This window comes from Podarcis erhardii (assembly GCF_964252035.2).
Source record: "Podarcis erhardii genome assembly, chromosome: 11".
NCBI classification, from domain to species: Eukaryota; Metazoa; Chordata; class Lepidosauria; order Squamata; family Lacertidae; genus Podarcis; species Podarcis erhardii.
In genome coordinates this window covers 53,490,009-53,511,689 of record NC_138501.1, presented here as the reverse complement: position 1 = coordinate 53,511,689, position 21,681 = coordinate 53,490,009, and the positions used below count along the sequence as shown (strand labels likewise).

General features: G+C 47.1%; 1 protein-coding gene across 1 annotated transcript in view; it reads right to left on the bottom strand.

Annotated features, from left to right (window-relative positions):
* Positions 1-21,681, bottom strand: part of DNAI1 (dynein axonemal intermediate chain 1) — a 157,034-nt gene that overhangs the window by 77,046 nt on the left and 58,307 nt on the right. The window contains exon 13 of the mRNA XM_081881464.1: positions 10,862-11,112. Coding sequence (XP_081737590.1) covers positions 10,862-11,112 — 251 coding nt within the window. The remainder of the gene's footprint in view (positions 1-10,861; positions 11,113-21,681) is intronic.

The following is a 21,681-nucleotide window of genomic DNA, read 5'->3' as shown; positions in this document are numbered from 1 at the left end:
AAACCACAGAGCCCAGGACTTGCTGATCAGAAGGTCGGCGATTCAAATCCCCGCGATGGGGTGAGCTCCCGTTGCTCGGTCCCTGCTCCTGCCAACCTAGCAGTTCGAAAGCACATCAAAGTGCAAGTAGATAGAGACTTCCGGGTTGGCGCCATCGCCGAACGGCGGACTCCCTCCGAGCTCCGGAGGGAGCCTGCTCGGCAGGGGCTGGGTTCTACCGTGCCGGTGACGCGGGGACCCTTAAAAACCATGGGCGCTGAAACCCATTGGCATGGTGACTCGGCGGGCACCGTTTGCGCCCCCCCGACCCTTTTTAAAGGCTGCGGAGTGGGTGCCGGGGGGGTGGTGCTATGAGTCCTCCGCTTCCCCTACCGAGCGAAGCCGCATGCCATTCGGCGGAGAGCGCTGACTTCTTCTATTGAAAATTTGGATCAAAAAGAACAACCCGTGAGTAATTGGAAACTGGACTTAAAAAGGAAAAAAATTTTTTTTTAATTCGGAGCGAGCGGGGGAGGTGTAAAAAGGAAGTCAGTCTCCCCCCGGTTGTAGAGGATCTAAAGCAAAGGATTTGACAACTAAGATCAAGTGCTACCCTATTTTGATAAAGTTACTAACTTCACGATGGAAAACTATAAGATTGGGCTGGAGGAGAAAAGTAGAAAGTGAGCTAAAAGGCAACCCCCCCCCGGGAGCCGGGAGCGATTCACGAGAGCGCCGGGAGAGGAGCAAAAGAGGCTTTGACAGCTGTCAAAGGAGCTGTCAAAGCTGAAGAATAAAAAGAGAACTTTGTTACGAGGACTTTGCCGGTTATATTCGTTACAAATTGGATATTAACTGTTTAAAATAAGGAATAACAAGTTACTTTGACTGTTGGGTGTGATCTGGAAGGAAACTGAGTTACTATAATCCCTCTAGAGGGGCTGTGGGACACTACAAGTATTGCTGGTATGGAATTTGAATAGGACTCTTTATCTCCTGGGAAACTGCAGAAATGGAATACTATTTTGTCTACAGAGGTCTCTACACTAAAGGAGACAATAGATTTATCTATTGAAGAATGGAAGGGACTTGACGTAAAGTTCGGTTCCTGAATAACAAAGCCTCTGTAGAGGATTTAGAAGCTTTTGGAACTAGAACATTTTTGCAGGGGAGCAGGAAATGAAACTAGAGGAAACTGAGGAGAGAGAATAACAAGAACAACATGAACAACAAGAATTGGACAAAGTTGGAAGTGGGAACATTTGGGACATCCAGATTTGAAAGGTCTAAAGAAACAAGATTGGACTTTTTGCTCCTAAAATATAGAGATCTGGATGGAAAAAATGGACCTTTTTGAGATAGAGTTCTTCCAAGATTGGACGTTCGAAATTAAAGATGACCAAAAAGGCGGCAAAGACTTTTAAAAAGACGGCAAAGTGGACTTGTGAAGGATTTTGGCCTAGATGTGGGATCTCCAGGATGACAGCAGGCATGATGGACACTGGGGAACGCAACCGGGAAGGGGGGAGGGGAATTTGGAATCCAAAGGGTGTTAAACTATACTTTATTCTTTTTTCTTTCCTTTTTTATTTTAATCTGTTCTGCATATTAAAGAGGGGAACTCGTGGAAGGGAGCGGGGTCGATTTTAGGGGATGGAAAAACACTGTTAACATTGGGTTAATCATAATAAGTTTAAAATTTGGGGTAAGAACTTACTGAATCTATTTGAAGGAATTGGAATACAAAAGGGGGTGGGGCGGGGAAGTCCTGAAAGGATATTAATGAAAATAAGGTTATAAAATGGATGTTTTATTCTTCTTTTTCTTTTTTCTATTTGAAAATGTTCAATAAATATTATTTTTAAAAAAAAACCAAAGTGCAAGTAGATAAATAGGTACCGCTCCAGCGGGAAGGTAAACAGTGTTTCCATGCGCTGCTCTGGTTTGCCAGAAGCGGCTTAGTCCTGCTGGCCACATGACCCGGAAGCTGTACACCGGCTCCCTCAGCCAATAAAGCGAGATGAGCGCCACAACCCCAGAGTCGGTCATGACTGGACCTAATGGTCAGGGGTCCCTTTACCCTTTACCTCCATGGATTTGCCTAATCCTCTTTTAAAGCCTTCCAAGTGGGTCATCACTGTCTCCTAAAGGAGCAAATTCCATTATTTAACTATGTAAAATGGTGCTTTCTCTTATCTATCCTGCAGAGACTTTGCGCCTGCCCATTAGGGGAAATAGGAAGCCTTGAACATATATTTTTTAGATGTCCTTTTTATGTTGAGATCCGTAGAGACACCACTGATCCTTTGCTGAAGAGGCTTGCTGAACTTTCAGACAAGTCTAAACTTAATTCTCTCCTCTTAGGCAAAGATCATAAGACGACCTGGCTGGTTGCCAGATTATGCGCCCAGATTTGTAGGCACAGATCATCCTCTAGAATAAAATAGCTCACTAGAGAAATGCTGAAGTCACCCTTTGGGGTGCCTCAGGGTCAGTTTTTTATGGTAGCCCAAATCTCAGTTGTACGGGTGTATGTATATATCTCAATTTTAACTCATGAGCTATTGCTGCAATCTGCTCCAATTGTATATTTTCTCTTTATGAACGCTGTTTTTATTGTGTTATGTTATGTGAGCTGGTCTTTGACCATAATAAATTATCTATCCTGAATCTTCCAATGTTCAACTTCAATGGATGTCTATGTTAGTGTTAGAACTTGGGGAGATCCAATGAACTGAGCAAAGAGGAGAGAGAGGTGCAGGGAAGGATCAAGGCTCAGATGCAAGGGACCTCCATTTCATGCCTGGGAACCCAGGGTTCACCCTTGGGGTAGCAAGAGGTATGGAAAGGCATGAGAAGCTGAAGGCACTGCCCATGCAATGAACGTCCTGGGCTAGATGGACTTGGCAGAGCCTGTTCTAGTCGAAGGCAGTTTCCCATGTTCCAGGGAAGTCTTGAGAATCTGGTGAAGGGGTGGTGTGTGATTCTATAAAAGATGGTTAGTATGGTACTTTGGCCAACTCCTGAGAAGAGAAGACTCCCTGGAAAAGACCCTGATGTTGGGAAAGATGGAGGGCACAAGGAGAAGGGGATGACAGAGGACGAGATGGTGGGACAGTGTCATAGAAGCTACCAGCATGAGTTTTACCAAACTGCGGGAGGCAGTGGAAGACAGGAGTGCCTGGCGTGCTCTGGTCCAGGGGGTCACAAAGAGGCGGGCACAACTAAACGACTAAACAACAACAACAACATGGTACTGTGGTTGACCAAGTTGGTGACCCTGCTCCCTGTGGGGCAGCGAGATCACCTTCGGGGGGCTGCCACAGTGCAAGTGGGAGGCAGGGGGAAGCTGGAGGTGTAAATGACTATTTCGGTAATCCTCACAGAACTCTAGCCCAATGGTTGCCATTAATTTGATTCAGAATTGATTTAAGAATGAACTGATTTTGGAATGTATTTCAATTAATTGATTGTGATTTTATGTAAACTGTGTTACTTTTATTGTTGTTAGCCGCTCTGAACCTGGTTTTGACTGGGGAGGGCGGGATATAAATACTATTTTATTATTATTATTATTTTATTATTATTATTATTATTATTATTATTATTATTATTATTATTATTATTATTTATTACTTTGCAAAGTCGGTATCATTAGATCAAGTTCATCAATTTTGTTGAATTAATTAAACTAAATAGTTTAAAGTGGATTTTGAATCAGTGTGTAATCAGCTGTTACTGTTTCAAATTTTGTGATTATCTTCCGAAGTGGGTTGTGCTATTTTGAGTAATAATTTTTCATAGGGAAGGGAGTGCCAGGGATGGGTTTATAGACCGAAGGGGAAGGAGGCTGAAAAAGTTTGGGAACCATTGGCAAAGAAAACCCTAAAACTTTCAAAAGTCAAGGGGAAGGTGTTCTGAGAGCACCTCCCCTGTGAAGAAAACAGCGAGCGTGTGGATTAAAGTCCTGCTTTTGAAACGTGGTAGATTGCATGAACATATCAAAGGTGCCTGGCTGGCAGAACTGACGGCAGGACACAAAGTCCTTTGATTCCTCCCCTTTGGCAGAGGAATCCCACCTGTCCGCAGGAAGGCCGAGCAGCAAAGTGGGTCACACAGCTGGATGCAAAATGGTACTGGTGTGTGTATGTGCAAAAAAAGGCCTTCCGTCAGCTTAACTTGCTCTTTAGTCACCCATTTGCACGGGGTGCCATTAATTAATATTTTTTCTTTTTCTTCTTTGTAGGCATGGTGCTCGCTGAGATCTGACACCCTAAGGCTCTTTTTGCAAAGTGTGTCAATGGTTGCAGAGTCGTTTCATGGTGACCGTGCTTGTCAGAGGACTGCCATCGGAACAGGGGAGAGAGGCAGGAGGGCCATTGGGATACAGAGAGCCTCCGAAGCTCCTGAGGAGCAGCTCCTCTTCCAGCGGTGGGAAAAGCCACACCTCCAGTGGAGAAGAGAGGGAAGGGGCCAGCCAAGTGAGGAAAGGGCTCGAGGAGGATGCTGAGAGCCCCAGCGCCTCACCTAGCCAGGCTGGCCAGGAGGGACACACGCCACTTCTGTCGCCCAGATTGCACAGAGGGGTGAAATGCAAGGAGGGGAGGAGGAGGCTTGGGGTGCCGAAGTTGTTGGGAGAGAAGCCGGAAGGGGCCACTCCCGGATTCTGCAAGTGACTGAGACAGACATGAACTTGGTAGATCTGAACTGTAAATAGTAAAGGGTAAAGGGGACCCCCGACCATTAGGTCCAGTCGTGGCCAACTCTGAGGTTCCGGCGCTCATCTCGCTTTACTGGCCGAGGGAGCCAGCGTACAGCTTCTGGGTCATGTGGCCAGCATGACTAAGCTGCTTCTGGTGAATCAGAGCAGCGCATGGAAACACCATTTACCTTCCCGCTGGAGCGGTACCTATTTATCTACTTGCACTTTGACGTGCTTTTGAACTGCTAGGCTGGCAGGAGCAGGGACCGAGCAACGGGAGCTCACCCCGTGGCAGGTATTCGAACCGCCGACCTTCTGATTGGCAAGTCCTAGGCTCTGTGGTTTAACCCACAGCGCCATCCGCATCCCTTGTGCACTGTAAATAGTTTGCACAATAAAACCTGTAAAAGACAGATCGGAGTCCTGCCTGGTTACTCACGAGCAACCACCACCAGCATCTGACAGTGCTTTTCCAAATTGTGAATTCCACCACTGAGAGGAGGCAGAGGGCGCAAGCAAGATAATGAACCAGTAGGCTTTGGATTAATTGGAACCAAGGCAAAGTCAGGACCCTGGACAAGGCTCAAGGGGCTGATTGAGATTTCAGCAAACTTAGGACCACGGTTTCCTGTTCTAAATCACTCAGCATGTAGCTGAACAATGGAACTCGCTTCCACAGGAGGCAGTGATGGCCACCAAGTTGGATGGACTTTAAAAAGGATTAGACAAATTCGTGAAGGCTACAGATACCTCCCAGATATAGGGTTGGTATGCCTCTGAACACAAGTTGCTGTGGGTCGGAAGGGGGCAGAGTGCACTCAGATCCTGAGAATGCCCTGCAGTCCTGGGATATACACAAGGATGCTGGGTGCTGTTGCTCACCCTTGAATCTAGTCTTCTCAATAATAAGAATAAGAAGAAGAAGAAGAAGAAGAAGTTATTTATATCCCGCCTTCCCCAGCCGAAGCTGGGCTCAGAGCGGCTAACAACAATAAAAGAAACACAGTTTACGTAAAATTGCAATCAATTAATTGAAATACATTCTAAAATCAGTCCATTCTAAAATCAATTCTGAATCAAATTAATGGGAACCATTGGGCTAGAGTTCTGTGAGGATTACCAAAGGAGGGGGTCAGGCTGTGCCCTGGCCAAAGGCCTGGTGGAACATCTCTGTCTTGCAGGCCCTGCGGAAAGATGTCAAGTCCCACAGGGCCCTAGTCTCTTGTGACAGAGCATTCCACCAGATCGGGGCCACAGCCAAAAAGGCCCTGGCTCTGGTTAAGGCCAGCTTAAACTCCCTGTGGCCAGGGATCTCCAAGATGTTTTTGTTTGAAGACCATAAGGTCCTCCGTGGGACACACTAGGAGAGGTGGTCCCATTGGGTTCTAAAGGGCATATTTTAATGGTCTTTTATCTGTTATCTTTTCAGTTGCTAGCTTGCGGTTTTAATTCATCGTTTAGAATTGCATTTACTGTACCGGCACTCCTAATTGTGCAGCTAAAGGTAAAGGTAAAGGGACCCCTGACCATTAGGTCCAGTCGTGACTGACTCTGGGGTTGCGGCGCTCATCTCGCTTTATTGGCCAAAGGAGCTGGCGTACAGCTTCTGGGTCATGTGGCCAGCATGACTAAGCTGCTTCTGGTGAACCAGAGCAGCGCACGGAAACGCCATTTACCTTCCCGCCGGAGCGGTACCTATTTATCTACTTGCACTTTGATGTGCTTTCGAACTGCTAGGTTGGCAGGAGCAGGGACCGAGCAACAGGAGCTCACCCCGTTGCAGGGATTCGAACTGCCGACCTTCTGATCAGCAAGTCCTAGGCTCTGTGGTTTAACCCACAGCGCCACCCACGTCCCTTAAGTGTGCAGCTACTTTCCCGCAAAAGCTGTCACAGACATTTGAGCGAGGGAGAGAGGTATGTGTTTATATGCATTTACTTCCAGATTCCCCCATCGCAGTGTTACATGCGAGAGATGTTGCGGCGTCTATTATCTATTACTGAAGCAGTAACAACAATGGATTTATTCATTCACAATGGTGCCATCAATATGCACAGTGTGTTGCAGAATAACGTAAGCAGCAACAGCAGCAACAACAGAAAGGTCCCTGGCCCAAGAGGATTCCAACATCTATTTCGACAACAGGAAAGAGGAGAGGGTGAAGAAGAGAAAGGGAAGAGGTGAGGGGGCCAAGAGAGGAGTGTGAGTAGTTGTGTGTACAGTGGTACCTCTGGTTGTGAACAGGACCCATTCCAGAGGCCTGTTTGCAACATGAAAAGAGCGCAACCCGCAGCGGCGCGTCTGTGCATGCACAGGTTGTGATTCACTGCTTCTGTGCATGCCTGTGACGTCATTTTGCGCTTCTGCGCATGCACAAGCGGCAAAACCCGGAAGTAACCCTTTCCGGTACTGCCGATTCACCGCGGGACGTAACCTAAAAGAATGTAACATGAAGCTGTGTGTGATGGCCTGGGAATCGGATTCGGAAGCTGAACCTGAGGAATCCCAGCCTGCACAGGATTCCCCACCTCCAGAACCAGCTGAGCCGAGGCTGGGGCTTGAGTCTGAAGGGTCCTCACCTGTGCTGGATCCTCAGGTGCAGGCACCAGCTGAGCCTGCTCTGGCTCCTGAGGGGATGGAGGACCCATTGCCTGCAGGGGCTCCACTCTCAGCCCCATCAGAGGAAGCTGAGGTTGCCTCTGGGTCCGGTAACCCTCCAGCCTCTCCTGAGCTGCAGAGGCTCAGGGCAGAGAGGCAGAAGGAACTAAGTTCCTGCAGGAGGAGTGCTCGCCTCCAGGCCAGGAGAGGCGAGTCACCAGAGGATCGGGGCCGCCCTATGCCTCGGGGCAGATAAAAGCCGGCCAGCCCCAGTCCCAAGTTGCGGGAGCAACATTGTTGGTTCCAGCCTGATCCTTGACCTGCTTCCCTGCCGGAGCTCCTGACCTCACCCAACGCCCTGCTCTGCACCCAGCTTCGACTTCTACGGACTGCCTTAATATTGCACCATCGACCTCAGACTGGACTCGGACCTCACCTCTCGGTTAGCCCCTGGGACCAGCATACTGTGGCAATCACACAGGACGTTTCACCATCTATTGATCCCTGTGCCACCACTTTATTTCTCGCTGCCACCACCCAGGCCCTACCTGGTACAATACTGAGTCCAGTCAGGTTTAAATTGGAACATAAACTTCTGTTTATTTATTGCAGTTTAACAAGCGTGTGGTTTCATAAATGGTATGGGTCAATTACAATCATGGGGTGCCCGTCCAGACCTATAACTTCCGCTACCTGCTCTCACTCACTAAACCACCTCTCAGATATTTACTTGTCTTCCTAGCCCCTAACTGTTCCTGACTCAGCTTATTTCGCTACACTAACTCAACCTCCCCACAGACTCTATCCCAATTCACTCCCACTCCAACCAACCACCCAACTCCCAATGAACTCCCCACTTCGCCCCTGCCAGAGCTGGTTTTATAGTCCTTCTGACTCCACCCCCTGGGTTCTGATAGGGTAACCTGGTTAACTATTTCACCTCCAGCACTCTCATATGGTAACGTCACAGCACGTGACATCATTTTGCGCTTCTGCGCATGCGCAAACAGCAAAAACCCGGAAGTAGCCCTTTCCGGTATTTCCGGGTTGCTGTGGGACGTAACCTGAAAGAATGTAACATGAAGCGGACATAACATGAGGTATGACTGTACTTGAGGATTGTTTCCCCTGGGGGTGTAGACAGTATGGGGGGTGGAGCAATGAAACCAGCAACATCTGGGCTTGTGGGAGATACTCAAGTGGAGACACTCAGTGACACACGCAAGGCGCCTTCTCTTGATCGTTTCTCGTGTTTGAAGGCTAAGCCATGGCACAGAAAACAGATTCGAAAGCCAAGCTCTGGCGCTGCCTTGCCTCAGATTACCCTGAGCCACCCCGCGGAGCCCAGCAAAGGCTTGCGAAGGGAGCACCGTCACAGAGCAGCTTTCCTTCTAGACAAGTAATCCAGGGACACGTTCAGCGCTAGGCAAGAAGCCGTCTGCAGACCTGACGGTCTCCGTGCCTGGAGAGCAGTTTAGAAATAAGTGAGAGCATTAATCACACGCAAACAAAAGACCCAGGAGAAGCAGCGTCGGCTGCACAATGGCTTTGTCCCTGAGTTTCAGAGACTGCTGGGGAATATCCAAGCAACTCCAGTGTTTGGGAGGGTTTGCAGGTCTGGTTCAGTGCCTTGCATGTCCCAAATGTGGCAGGGGAAGGTCTCTGATGCAGCCCAGCCCTCCTCCACATGGTGATTCCCAGGTGCTTTGAACTACAACTCCCATCAGCCCCTGCCAGGGCACGCTCCACAGCTGGCTTACTCAGAATAGGGCACTTCAAAGTGTACGAAAAAATGTACAGTATTGCGATGTCAACCTTAAGTTGATTTTTTACCTCCCCACCAACACGCAACAACATTTGTGTGGATCAGGCTCAACAAGACTACCACATGAAAACAGCACACAACTGGAAGAAGGTTGTGAGTCAAGGACCCGCCACCCACAATAAGACACAAAGACACATTCTTTTAGGTTAATGGGCAAAATTAGGCCACAACTTTTATTGGTTACAGCATGTGAGTAGTATTGGCTTAGGCATTGGATGAAACAGCAATACAAGACTCCACAGGAGTCATTTCAGGGTTAACAACCAGTGGGAGGAGCTTGTTGGTGCAAATACAACTGGAAGCCCCCCCCCCATGACGTCACCGGGGGTTGTGCCATGGCCCAAGCCACCAGCAGGGCATCGGACAGGATCCATGACTGCCAGATTCCTTTAACGGAATACCCAAAAGAGGAGGGGTAGATGATGGCCCATACCCAATCCTCCAACACAGCACACATATTCCAATGCCTAACCGCCAATACCAGAAAGTTATGACGAGTTGCTACGAGGTAGGTGAAAAAACCAAGAGGCTGGTGCCAATTTGCCAAATGGATAAAAAAAGTCCTACCGGGCCCCTTGGGCAATCAAGGCAACCAACCGAAGTCCAGAGCAAGGCCAATACGCAAAAAGAAGCTGGCCTAAGAGGGAGGGAGGGCAGGAGATCCGAAGAAAGCAGGAACAGGCTGGGAGCTGAGCGCTGCCACAGCTGTTTAAATGCGGCTAGCCCCGCCCACCAGCCGGCCCTATTGGTTGGCCAGAAGGCTTGGCCACGGCAGCAGAAGCAATCAGGAGCAGGGAGCTGGTCACACCCCCTGCCCCCCCCCGGGAAGCTGCTCCTGCTCACTACCCCTCCCCTCTGGGATGAGGAGAAGCCTTATTGATGGCACGCCTTGCTCCCTTCTCAAAGAGCGCTCTTATTGCTGCACCATATCAGGAAGACTCATTTTCAGAAAAGAAGGTGCAGGAGAGGAAGAAAGGAAAGGGACAGAGATATATGCTGAACAATATGCAATAGCTGGGAAGATTTATATATGTTAATGTCGTGCCGACGTCTTTTAAAGAAGAGAAGAAGAAGACGAGTTTGGATTTGATATCCCGCTTTATCACTACCCTAAGGAGTCTCAAAGAAGGGATGCAGGTGGCGCTGTGGGTTGAACCACAGAGCCTAGGGCTTGCCGATCAGAAGGTCAGCAGTTCAAATCCCCGCAACGGGGTGAGCTCCTGTTGCTCATTCCCTGCTCCTGCCAACCTAGCAGTTCAAAAGCACGTCAAAGTGCAAGTAGATAAATAGGTACCGCTCCGGCAGGAAGGTAAACGGGGCGTTTCCGTGCGCTGCTCTGGTTCACCAGAAGCGACTTAGTCATGCTGGCCACATGACCTGGAAGCTGAACGCCAGCTCCCTTCGCCAATAAAGCGAGATGAGCGCTGCACGCTCGGTCACGAATGGACCTGATGGTCAGGGGTCCCCTTACCTTTAAGGAGTCTCATAGCGGCTAACATTCTCCTTTCCCTTCCTCCCCCACAACAAACACTCTGTGAGGTGTGTGGGGCTGAGAGACTTCAGAGAAGTGTGACTGGCCCAAGGTCACCCAGCAGCTGCATGTGGAGGAGCGGGGAAGCGAACCCGGTTCCCCAGATTACGAGGCCACCGCTCTTAACCACTACACCACACTGGCTGGGAACGCCTTGGTGAGACACTGCGATTTATCTGGGGATCAAGCCAGTTTTCAGAAAGAGCAATGGGGCCACTCCACTCACCTGCCAGACGGGGTCGGTGTGCTTGCCAGACTTGGCGGTGCTCTTGTAGCCAGGCTGGGAGCTGGCAGGCTTCTTGAGGTTGTAGATGGCCACATTGCCATCGTAGAAACCCACCACAATCAGGTAGGGGTGGTCCACGTGGATGTCGAGGCACATGATGCCGCTCTCACTGTTGAAGATGTACTCCGGGAAAGAGGGGTTCTTCAAGGTGTATAGCAGGAGCATCCCTCGGCTCTGCTTCACAAAGTCGTCTGGGCAAGAGAGAGAGAGAGAAAGGGTCAATTGGCTTGGAGCATCAAGGAGCTGCCTCTTCAAAGGCCCGTCTCAGCTAGCGGCTGTCATCACCCATAGCTCCTGGCAAGGAAATCTGCAAATTGCTGGTGTGGATGGCCCCAACAGGCAGCCCAGATGGGGAGCAGGTGGACAACCAAGATGCTTGTCACAGCTAAAAATTGGCCGCTGTTTCTTTAATGCTAAAAGAACTAAGTTGGCATGAGTCAGCAGCCTACAATGACTCATGCAACCTTTCACCAAATTGTACCTGTATATATAGAGTGGTCACTGTTAGTGTTGGGTGTGGGTTGGTTGGATGGTAGAAAGCTGGTTGCGTTTGATATGTATAAAGCTGTCGGTCGTGGTTGGAGAAGACGACTTTTAAGAATAAAAGCAGCATTCTGCAAAGTACTCTTTCTTAAGGACTCTTTGTGCCAACTAGGGTCGGAGGACCAGGTAAAAGAGGTCAGAACCTTTTTCTTTTACAAACACTGACAACCCCTTAGGGTTATAATTGCTTTAAAGGGATTTGGGTGGATTGGAAAAGAGGACTCCTAAACGTAGGGTAGGTCAAGGCTCAAATTTGGTGCCTTGATGAAAGATGAAGGCTCTTACATCAGATTGGATCTGTAAAACAACAACAACAACAACAACAACATGATGCACCTGGAATTTTCTACACACTATTAAAAGAGAAGAGAAATTAAAAAGAAATTTAAAAAGAAATTAAAAGAGAAAAAGAAATTAAAAGAGAAGAGACTTGTTACCTATAAGCTCACAATCTAAAAGACACGATGCGTAACGGGGGGAAAGACGAGAAGGGACGAAGAAAGCGCAGAAATTCAGGTACCAATTTTTGAAGGTACTTAATCTCAACAGTGTCGTATGATCTGAAGGGATTGGGGGAATTTATTTAAAGGCTACCCAAGAGCTAAAGTTCCTGGGCAGTAAGTAATAGTACATTAAAAAGTGCATTTGAAAAGTATGTAAAAAGTTAAACCACAAAAACAAAAATTTGAAATAGAGCTTTTTAAAAGCAGGGGAAAAAAAGAAGACCACTATTATTAATCTAGTAAGAACAACTCTTTTTTTCACAGATGTTTAAAACTTCCAGAAATTTCAAGAGAGTTGTAGATCACTCGATGCTTTTAAGATAAACATCCTTAAATCTCCCTGCCTTTACATATGCATATACCCACAAGTTAACAGGCCCCAGGCTGATGAATAGGAAGCTACGTGGTGCTGAGTCCAAATACTGGGTCCATCCAGCTCAATATTGCCTCTGCACTGACCAGAAACAGCTCTCCAGCATTTCCTGTCTTTAGCAGCCATACAGATAAAGATGTCTGCACTCTTTAACAATAACAGCAGAGAGAAAAAACTCCACCCATGTACATCCTGTACAGGTCATATGACACACACTGAGCTAACGTCCGGTGCTCAATACAGAGAATGGACTGCCCCTTTCTTGCCATGGTAACAGTCACAAACATCCTGTCTGGCTTTCCAGCCACCTGCAGCTGGCTTAGCTGCTGCTTGCTTCTGCATTGCTTCTTTATGGTAACATCCTCCCCCTAAAGAATCAATGTGTGCTTCGTGCAATGCATGATCCAGAGAAGAAAACAAACAGTTGTTATACATATAACATTCCCCTGTTGTTTCAGTTCCACCCTTGGAACTACCCGCCACTGGTTTTACCAATGTACCTCTCTGGTTGTGTGACTTCCAAGGAATGAGTGCATCTGCATTACCTTGGTTAGCAACTCTCTGTTGTGCCTTTGTCTCTGACTCAGACACAGCTTCAATCTGACCTTTGTCGTTTACAACAGCAACACATGCAATAGCTAGGTTGGCAAACTCTTTTGAATACCTCTTGGGTGGTACACCCTTCGTTGCTCTCTCAGACCTACGTAAGAGGTGCTGCTCTTCTCTGCTTTCTGGTTCAGCCTCTGAACTCTCTGGAGAACCAGTACTAAGCGTAATCAGTGGTTCATCCTCCTCTTCTGAGGGTCTAGTCATTATGTGAGATTTACTCTCAATGACTGTGACAACTGAGCTGTCTGAGCTATCGCTGTCATCATCTGTACTACTGAAATCAATAAAATCAACATCAGAATCAGAATCAGAATCATCATCTCCTGTGGGAAATGTGTGAACAATCACTCTCTCCTGTTCAGGAGCACTCTCTAGGAATTTTGTGAGAATCACCTGACCAGATTCAGACAAAATTACTCTGTAGAGACCCTTTTCATAACCCACAAAAATGCCTCTGGCATTCTTTACTCCCCCCGGAGCTTCTGTCCTCACATGAGACCCAAAAAGCTTGAAATGGGCAACAGAAGGTTTTCTATGGAACAGTTTCTCAAAAGGAGAACTTCCCAACTCTTTCGAAAACTTTCTCAACCACGTATAACAAAACGACATTAGCGACTCAGCCCAGTACTCATGTGGCAGATGTGAACTTAGCAATTGCTCCTCCATTTCCTTTTGCAATTCTTTGTTCACCCTAACACAGACACATTTCTTCCATGCTTCTTCGGAAGCAGCAATTTTGTGTCTTATCCCTTTCTTCTGCAGGAACCTCTGGAAATCCTGTAAGAGAAATATTGGCTTCTCATCTGTGCAAAGACAAGCAATCTTAGCATCATGCATATTTTTAACCTTGTCACAAAACTCTTTAAACCTTTCTAAGGCGTCTTTTGGTCTCTCCAAAAGATAAATCCAGACAAAACCTGTGAAAGAATCAACACACATAAGGTAATATTTAGCATTGCCTCTAGATGGTGCTAGAGGACCAATCACATCAGCATACACCCGCTGAAATGCCCTGTCGACCCTCGAGGTGACCATGGTTGGCGTTCTTCTTGGCTACACCTGCAAAAGAGATCATGTTAGAATTACATTTCATGTAATCACTTTGATCAAAAGTCAACAAATACAGTCCATCTTTCTCTTTGGCAGAAAGATACAACTCTCCATCTTTGTAGATCTCGCAGCTCTCATCATCATAGGACAGTTTTAGTCCCTTCTTAGCAATCTGTGATACGCTGAGCAGATTGTACTTCAACCCTGGAACCAAATAAACATTGTTTATAGTCAAGTTCAGACTTTCAAGATACACAGTCCCAATTCCGGTGGCTTCCAGCTCTTGACTGTTGGCCTGTTGTACAGCGAAGCTTTGCTTCTTAAACGTCGAAAATAGCTGTCTGTTTGGGGACATATGAACCGTCGCTCCCGTGTCTAGAACGAAAGAATTCCCCACTTCTGGTGTGGCTTTTAGCGACATCAAAGCCTTTGCAGGCTTCGCCTGAGACTTGGTATGACTTTTGCCTGACGCCTCAGACTTCGTGGAGCTTCCCTTGGTTCCTTTCTGCTGACGTGGCTTCTTACAGGTCCGCTGAAGATGCCCAGTTTGTCCACAGTTATAACATCGGATAACGTTCAAAGCTACAGCATTCCTCTGACCGAGGCAGAATTCCAACACTCACTACGTGCCTCTTCATAAAAGGGACATCTAAAGGACAAGTGCTCTGGGCTTCCTATCTCCCCCAATGAACAGGCGCAAAGTCGCTGAGCATATGGGACTTTTTAAAAGGCTCCTTCCAGGACCGGCGAGGGGAGAGCCGAGCTTCTGGAGAGTGTAAAGGCCCTTCTTGCATTTTTGGATACGAGAAAGAAGAGATATGCTGCCGGTACAGCTATATCTCTCTCAATTTCTCCAATTTTACAGTTGGGACACCTTGAGCAGTCCTTTTGTCTCTTGGTGTCTATGATTCTTTGCCTGACCGTAGCTTTTGCCTGGCCCAACTGCAGACTTAGAAGGGCTTGAGAGGTAAAACCCAGTTTCTGAAGGGTGTTCAGGACTGCTGTCTGCCAGTCTGACTGGAACTGGTCACAGAGGATCAGTGGGGCATGGCAGAGGGTTGCTAAACTCCACAGCTCAAATGGAGTTCCTGGAGGCGACTCAACCCATAACGGCAAATCTATTCACTGCTGCTGCTGCCACCAGCGCAGAACATCTTCTAGCGCTCACTGTGCAGGAAGCACATTTATCCCTTGATAGAGATTTTTTAGCCCTCCGGCACATCCTATATGCACTGCTATGGGGTGGGGGTGGGGATTCAGCTTCTGCCTTGAGTTCATTCTCAGCTTTGTAAATTTTTATTTTTACACACCTCCCCAATCTCTGAGATGTTAGAGAAGTGAGGGACTCCTACACTTGCCCAGGTTTGGTTTCCTGGGAATGAAGGTCAGCACACACTGAGGTTTTATTTACACATATGCACAACCTGAGAATAAAGTGGGAGGGGCTCACAGCATTTGTACCCCAACAGATCCTGCTTCCCCATTAGTCACAGCGTTGGATCCAGCACTGAGCAAGCTGGTCTCTGCATCTCCAGCTTCCAGCCAGCTTCCAGCTCAGTTCACACACAACACTCTTAGTTATTGTTCTCCTCCCTAGCAGCTGGGAGGGGGGCACCCATTTAATCCATAGCACATCTTTGGTTATATGATATATGATACAATAATCTTTATTGTCATTGTCCCATACAGAACAACGAAATTGAAAAATCTACATCAGACGTTCAGAAACCAACAAGCCTGCTATCCCAGCTATCCCAGCCTGGTTAGCCCCCTAAAAACTCTGATACCCCATTTTAAAAATACAATACACTCCCTTAGAGACTACCTTCCACTGCGTTTAAAACCCAAATTGCATTTGGCTAGAAACTGTTTCTCAGGCGGCTAATCCTAGTCTTTTTAACCCTGCACCTTCTTCAAGAAGGCAGAAGCTGAAAGAGATCATTTCCGGGGTGTGCACTATCCTGCGCGATCTCTGCAGCTTTCTTCTGACACCTGGAAGCGTAGATTTGATCCAAGGTGGGAAGAGAGCATCCAATTATGCTCTCCGCAGTCTTTACAACCCTGGACAGCAGTGTGTGTGTGTGTGTGTGTCATAGCTGTCAACGTTTCCCTTTTTTATAGGGAGATTCCCTTATTCCGAATAGGATTCCTCGTAAGAAAAGGGAAAAGTTGACAGCTATTATACACACACACACACAGAGAGAGAGAGAGAGAGAGAGAGGGAGAGAGAGAGGGAGAGAGAGAGAGAGGGGGGGGGAATAATGGTGCTTAAGCCGTCAGCCAAAACCATGACCTAGACAAAGGGACTGGGCTGGCAAGCTTGCTCGCATACAAAGGAATGCAGAGCAATACGCTTGGTACCAGCTTGGCTGCAGGACTTGCCGGAAGGAGGCGTACAATATGCCATTCCACCATCTTACGGAACTCCGCTCTGGATTTGTGTATGTTTCCTGCTGCATCGACAAAAGTGCTACCTTAGGCAGCAACTTTTGGTCTTCTCCCAGTAACATGACCCATGTCCAGTGTGTGTTATAGTGGGCGCAGGTGGCACTGTGGTCTAAACCACTGAGCCTCTTGGGCTTGCTGATCAGAATGTCGGCGGTTCGAATCCCCACAACGAGGTGAGCTCCTGTTGCTCTTTCCCAGCTCCTGCCAACCCAGCAGTTCGAAAGCACATCAGTACAAGTAGATAAGTATGTACCGCTGTGGCGGGAAGGTAAACAGTGTTTCCATGCACTCTTGGCACTCATCACGGTTCTGTGTGCACAAGTAGCGGTTCAGTCCTGCTGACCACATGACCCGGAAAACTGTCTGTGGACAAACACCGGCTCCCTTGGCCTGAAAGCGAGATGAGCGCCGCAACCCCACAGTCGCTTTTGACTGGACTTAACCATCCAGGGGTCCTTTACCTTTTTTTTTTTAACCTTATAGTGGGTTTCCATACACCCAACTCCATTCAAATTATAGAACTTTCAAAGAGAAGTCAGAGAAAACCAGGAGTGAATAAATTAATTAGGACCACCCAAAATATGAACACATGGACTACAAGGGAAATAGGAGCAACTGTGAGGTCACAACTGCATTTTGGAAAATACTTTTCCAAGCGAGATCTAATCTTCTGGACGGCTGCTACTATACTACATTTCTCATTCGCGTAAGTTACCCCTTACTCATCACGAAAGCAGTAATTTCCATGACTACTGGTGAATCAGACCCTAGTATATGCCTGTGTCAGGAGAAGGACACTTGCGAATGAAAGGCATACCAAGAAATATTAAAGGAACTAGTACATTCAGCCTTGAGAAAGTACTGTGATGGGGACTGATGCATGAAAGCAGCCTCTGGCTATTATAAAACCACATTAAGGAGATTGGGACCATCTGCCCCCTTTTGATGCTGCAAGAACAGATGGACAAAAGCATAGACTGCTGAGAAGCAGCACAGACTCCCGTTTTCAGGCTTTTCAGATAGATAGGCTTCTGTTTGGAACAGTTTGTTTCATGCAAACTCCAAACTGGGATTGCATTAGTCTGTGTCTTTGGCATTTGCAATTCTTAATCATGTGGATCATGATGCAATTTTTTTAAAATCAAGTTTAGGAAGTCAGGGTGAATTCAGCTGCTTTATGAATACGTCTTAGGATGCAAAACCAGTCTTCTTGGGGGCAAATCTCCTGCCAGACTTCCCCAACTTGCTCACTAGTCTGAGTTAGGGAAGTTACCGTAAGTTGACAAGTTTTGTTTTTGTTTTTAATTTTTGTTTTGTTTTTAATTTTTGGCACCGCAACACTTTTATCGAGATACCCCTAAGCTGGAGTGTGGCGCTAAGTTGCTGTATTCTGACTTGTTTCCTCCTTAGTTTGCTCGTGATATTTGTGGGCTTTTTAAAGGCACTCATTAAAGTCCACCATATGAAGTTATGAAATGCGAGAGGTTTGGGAAAACTCAAATGAATAATTTGTTGCCACATTTCATTAGCATATTAGCCCAGGTGAGAAGCTTCCAGTGCCTTTTTCTGCAGCCTATTATCATTATCATTAAATATACAATATACATATAAAAGTTCACAGATCATTACAATAAAAGCATCAAAGAATCAGCCCTTCCCTTAAAAGTAAGAAGCCCTAATACAGAAGAAATTTTCCAAAGGGCTGAATGTGGAAAGCTACTGATTCAAACAAGTCATATGAAAGTTGGCAAGTTTTAAATAGATGTGAACACGGACACACACACACACACACACAGAGAGAGAGAGAGAGAGAGAGAATATAAGTGCAACACATATTCAACTAACATTGAAAGCACACGATGTCCCCAAAGAATCACAAGAACTGCAGTTTCTTATCACAGAGCTACAGTTCCCAGCATCAGTGGCAGATCTTGGGCTCTCTAATTTCAGCTGTGCCTTGTGCAATGCTAAAATGTGCCCCTTCTGCGCCTCTCATGCTCCGTTATAGAGCATTTTGGCACCCCCTGCTGTGCAGTGACCAGTGCAACCATACCCACCATGCCCCCCTAAAACAGCTTCTGTGGCACCATTAACTTAGGATTGCCATACATCCAGAATTTCTAGACATACTGTGGTTGGTAGCAGTGTGCAGACAGAAATTGCCCCCTCTCCCAAAGAAGTCCAGGAAAACCTGGACGCATGGCAACCCATGTTGGCAAACTTTGGGTCCGGATTTCCACTGTTTGAAATATGGCAACCCTAAACAAACTAGCTTACAATATTCTCTGTGCAGAAACTGTTTGCTTTAAATGTGCACTGAATCTGCTTCATTTAAAGTAGATTTAAGTGGATCTGCCCTCAGTCACAAGTTTGCTGGGTTTTGTTTTTTTAAAAAATGTGGTGGTATAATCAGTCATTCCACTCCAGGGTGATTGTCCTTCCTCTGACACCTCTTTTTGCATGACACCTTATGCTAGCCTGGTTCGCACATTGTGATAAGCCAAACACGCAACCATGCAGGCTCTGGGCTCTGGAAGGGAAGGTTCCTTTACTCCACCCCAGTCATCTTGCTGATATGCAACCTGAGCTATGCCTTGGTTTGGTTTGGTGTGTTATCTGAACCCCGGGCTCATGGCTTAGCTCTCCAGGATAAATCATGATCTGTAAACCAGAAGCGAAAGCTTGGCTACTGCTCATAAATGGGCCTGGAGAGAGCTAAACCATAAGCCCAGCTTCAGATGGCATGCTGAGCCAAACACACTAGGCTAAAGGGATTTCTATTGGTCTGCAACAGGAGAAAGGAAAGAGGCTCTCTTTAGGGTATGTTTAAGCTGTTTAGTTGGCAAGCTTGGGCTTAATTTATGCTGGTGGGCCATCTTAAACTCTTCCATGATCCTGGAGCATTTTACGCACCTCCATTCAATGCCAAAAGGGACGCGGGTGGCGCTGTGGGTTAAACCACAGAGCCTAGGACTTGCCAATCAGAAGGTCAGCGGTTCGAATCCCTGCGATGGGATGAGCTCCTGTTGCTTGCTCCCTGCTCCTGCCAACCTAGCACTTCAAAAGCACGTCAAAGTGCAAGTAGATAAATAGGTACTGCTCCGGCGGGAAGGTAAATGGCGTTTCCCTGCGCTGCTCTGGTTCTCCAGAAGTGGCTTAGTCATGCTGGCCACATGACCTGGAAGCTGTACGCTGGCACCCTCGGCCAATAAAGCAAGATGAGCGCCGCAACCCCAGAGTCGGTCACGACTGGACCTAATGGTCAGGGGTCCCTTTACCCTTTACCTTTACTATTCAATGCCAAGTAGTGATTTCACCATGATCACAATTGATTTCAACTGTGATTCCCAGGTAGGGAGAGGCCCCTGTCCATGTAGACCAGGCATAGGCAAACTCGGCCCTCCAGATGCTTTGGGACTACAACTCCCATCATCCCTAGCTAACAGGACCAGCAGTCAGGGATGATTGTAGTCCCAAAACATCTGGAGGGCCAAGTTTGCCTATGCCTGATGTAGACAATGGACCAGTAGTCTGGACTCATATTAGGCAATTCACTATGTTCTTCCTATGCAGAGGGTGTTTTTAGCCAGCGTGTCTACAACCCCATGACATGATTAAGCCACAGGAATCTGCCTCCTTCCAGGAAAACAGATGAGCACAATTCTGGAAGTAGAACCAAATGAGCATTAACTAGCATTATCACATACTCAACAGATATAACGAAAGACAATGAAGTAAATTAGCGCTTGCATTTCCAACCTCTCAATTTAATTAAAATTTTTTAAAAAAAAAAAAAAGTTTTATCGAAGCATAGCGACAATTACTAACAACCCAAAAGCATAGTAGCAGGGATATTACGTCATAACAAAGAGGAGGAGGAGAAACACAGTAATATATCCATATCTCTCAAGCTGGCACGAATGGTGCATGTTGATCATCTAAGTATAAAGCATAAGATGATATAGAAGCTGGGTTCTGCATCACTCTGGACACCTACAATTTGTATGTTGTCTATGAGTTTTATTGGGACGCGGGTGGCGCCTAGGACTTGCCGATCGCATGGTCGGCGGTTCGAATCCCCGCGGTGGGGTGAGCTCCTGTTGTTCGGTCCCAGCTCCTGCCCACCTAGCAGTTCGAAAGCACAATTAAGTGCAAGTAGATAAATAGGTACCGCATTCTAGCGGGAAGGTAAACGGCGTTCCGTGTGCTGCTCTGGTGCCAGTTCGCCGGAGCAGCTTTGTCACGCTGGCCACGTGACCCGGAAATGTCTGCGGACAGCGCTGGCCCCCGGCCTCTAGAGTGAGATGAGCGCACAACCCTAGAGTCTGTCAAGACTGGCCCATACGGGCAGGGGTACCTTTACCTTTTATGAGTTTTTATACCACAAAGACAAATCTAGATTTTCAAAATTCTGTGGCTGGACTACTGAAATCCTAGCTGCAGATAGCATCCATGGGGAAAGTTCTTTAGAGTGACAAGCTCTAAATAGATAGTTGAGTATATCACTTTAGTGCTTTGTTTTGTTTGAACCTCCTGGACATGCTATCTTTTACAAGGATTTTTAACATTCTGTTTTTCCCCCCAGCTTACTGCTCACTAAATATTTAACAGTGCCATCAAGTGGCAAAAGCTTTTGTTAGCTCCAGATTCTTAGAAGCGCTCTATGATTTGCAGCAACCAGACAAGTGAGAGGAGCTTCGGTGCAAAACATCTAATTTGTACATGTCAGCCTTCCACAACCTGGTGCCCTTGAGATGTTTTGGACTTGTTTCCTTGGCGTGAGGTTTCTCAAGTGGGGAGTTAAATGAATGCTTTGCTTTGCTCCTCTTCGAACGCTAGTGCCAGGCCAGTCCCCCTGTCCAGACATCTTCAAATGCACAACTGCAGGCTGCTATCACAAACACCTGCATGCAGAAATCACTATGCACTTCTCTGCCAAACAGACAGCTGCAGGGTTGCTAGACCGCCAGGGCTGACCTGAAATCTCCGGGGCTACCTGCCCCCCCTCCAGCTGGTGGCACAGGGTTAGGCTCCCTAGAAGGGGTCGAGTAAGTTTAGAAAGATGGGGGTTCAAGAGGTGTGAGAAATATTGCTTCAACATGTAAAAACAGCAACATAATTGCATTATCATAAAGGGAAATATGATGGGCTAGGAACACTCCCCCCCCCCCCGATACATCATCTTTCAAGAGGCAGGCTTGGAGCGCTGATTATGTAAGGCTAGATAAACTGAT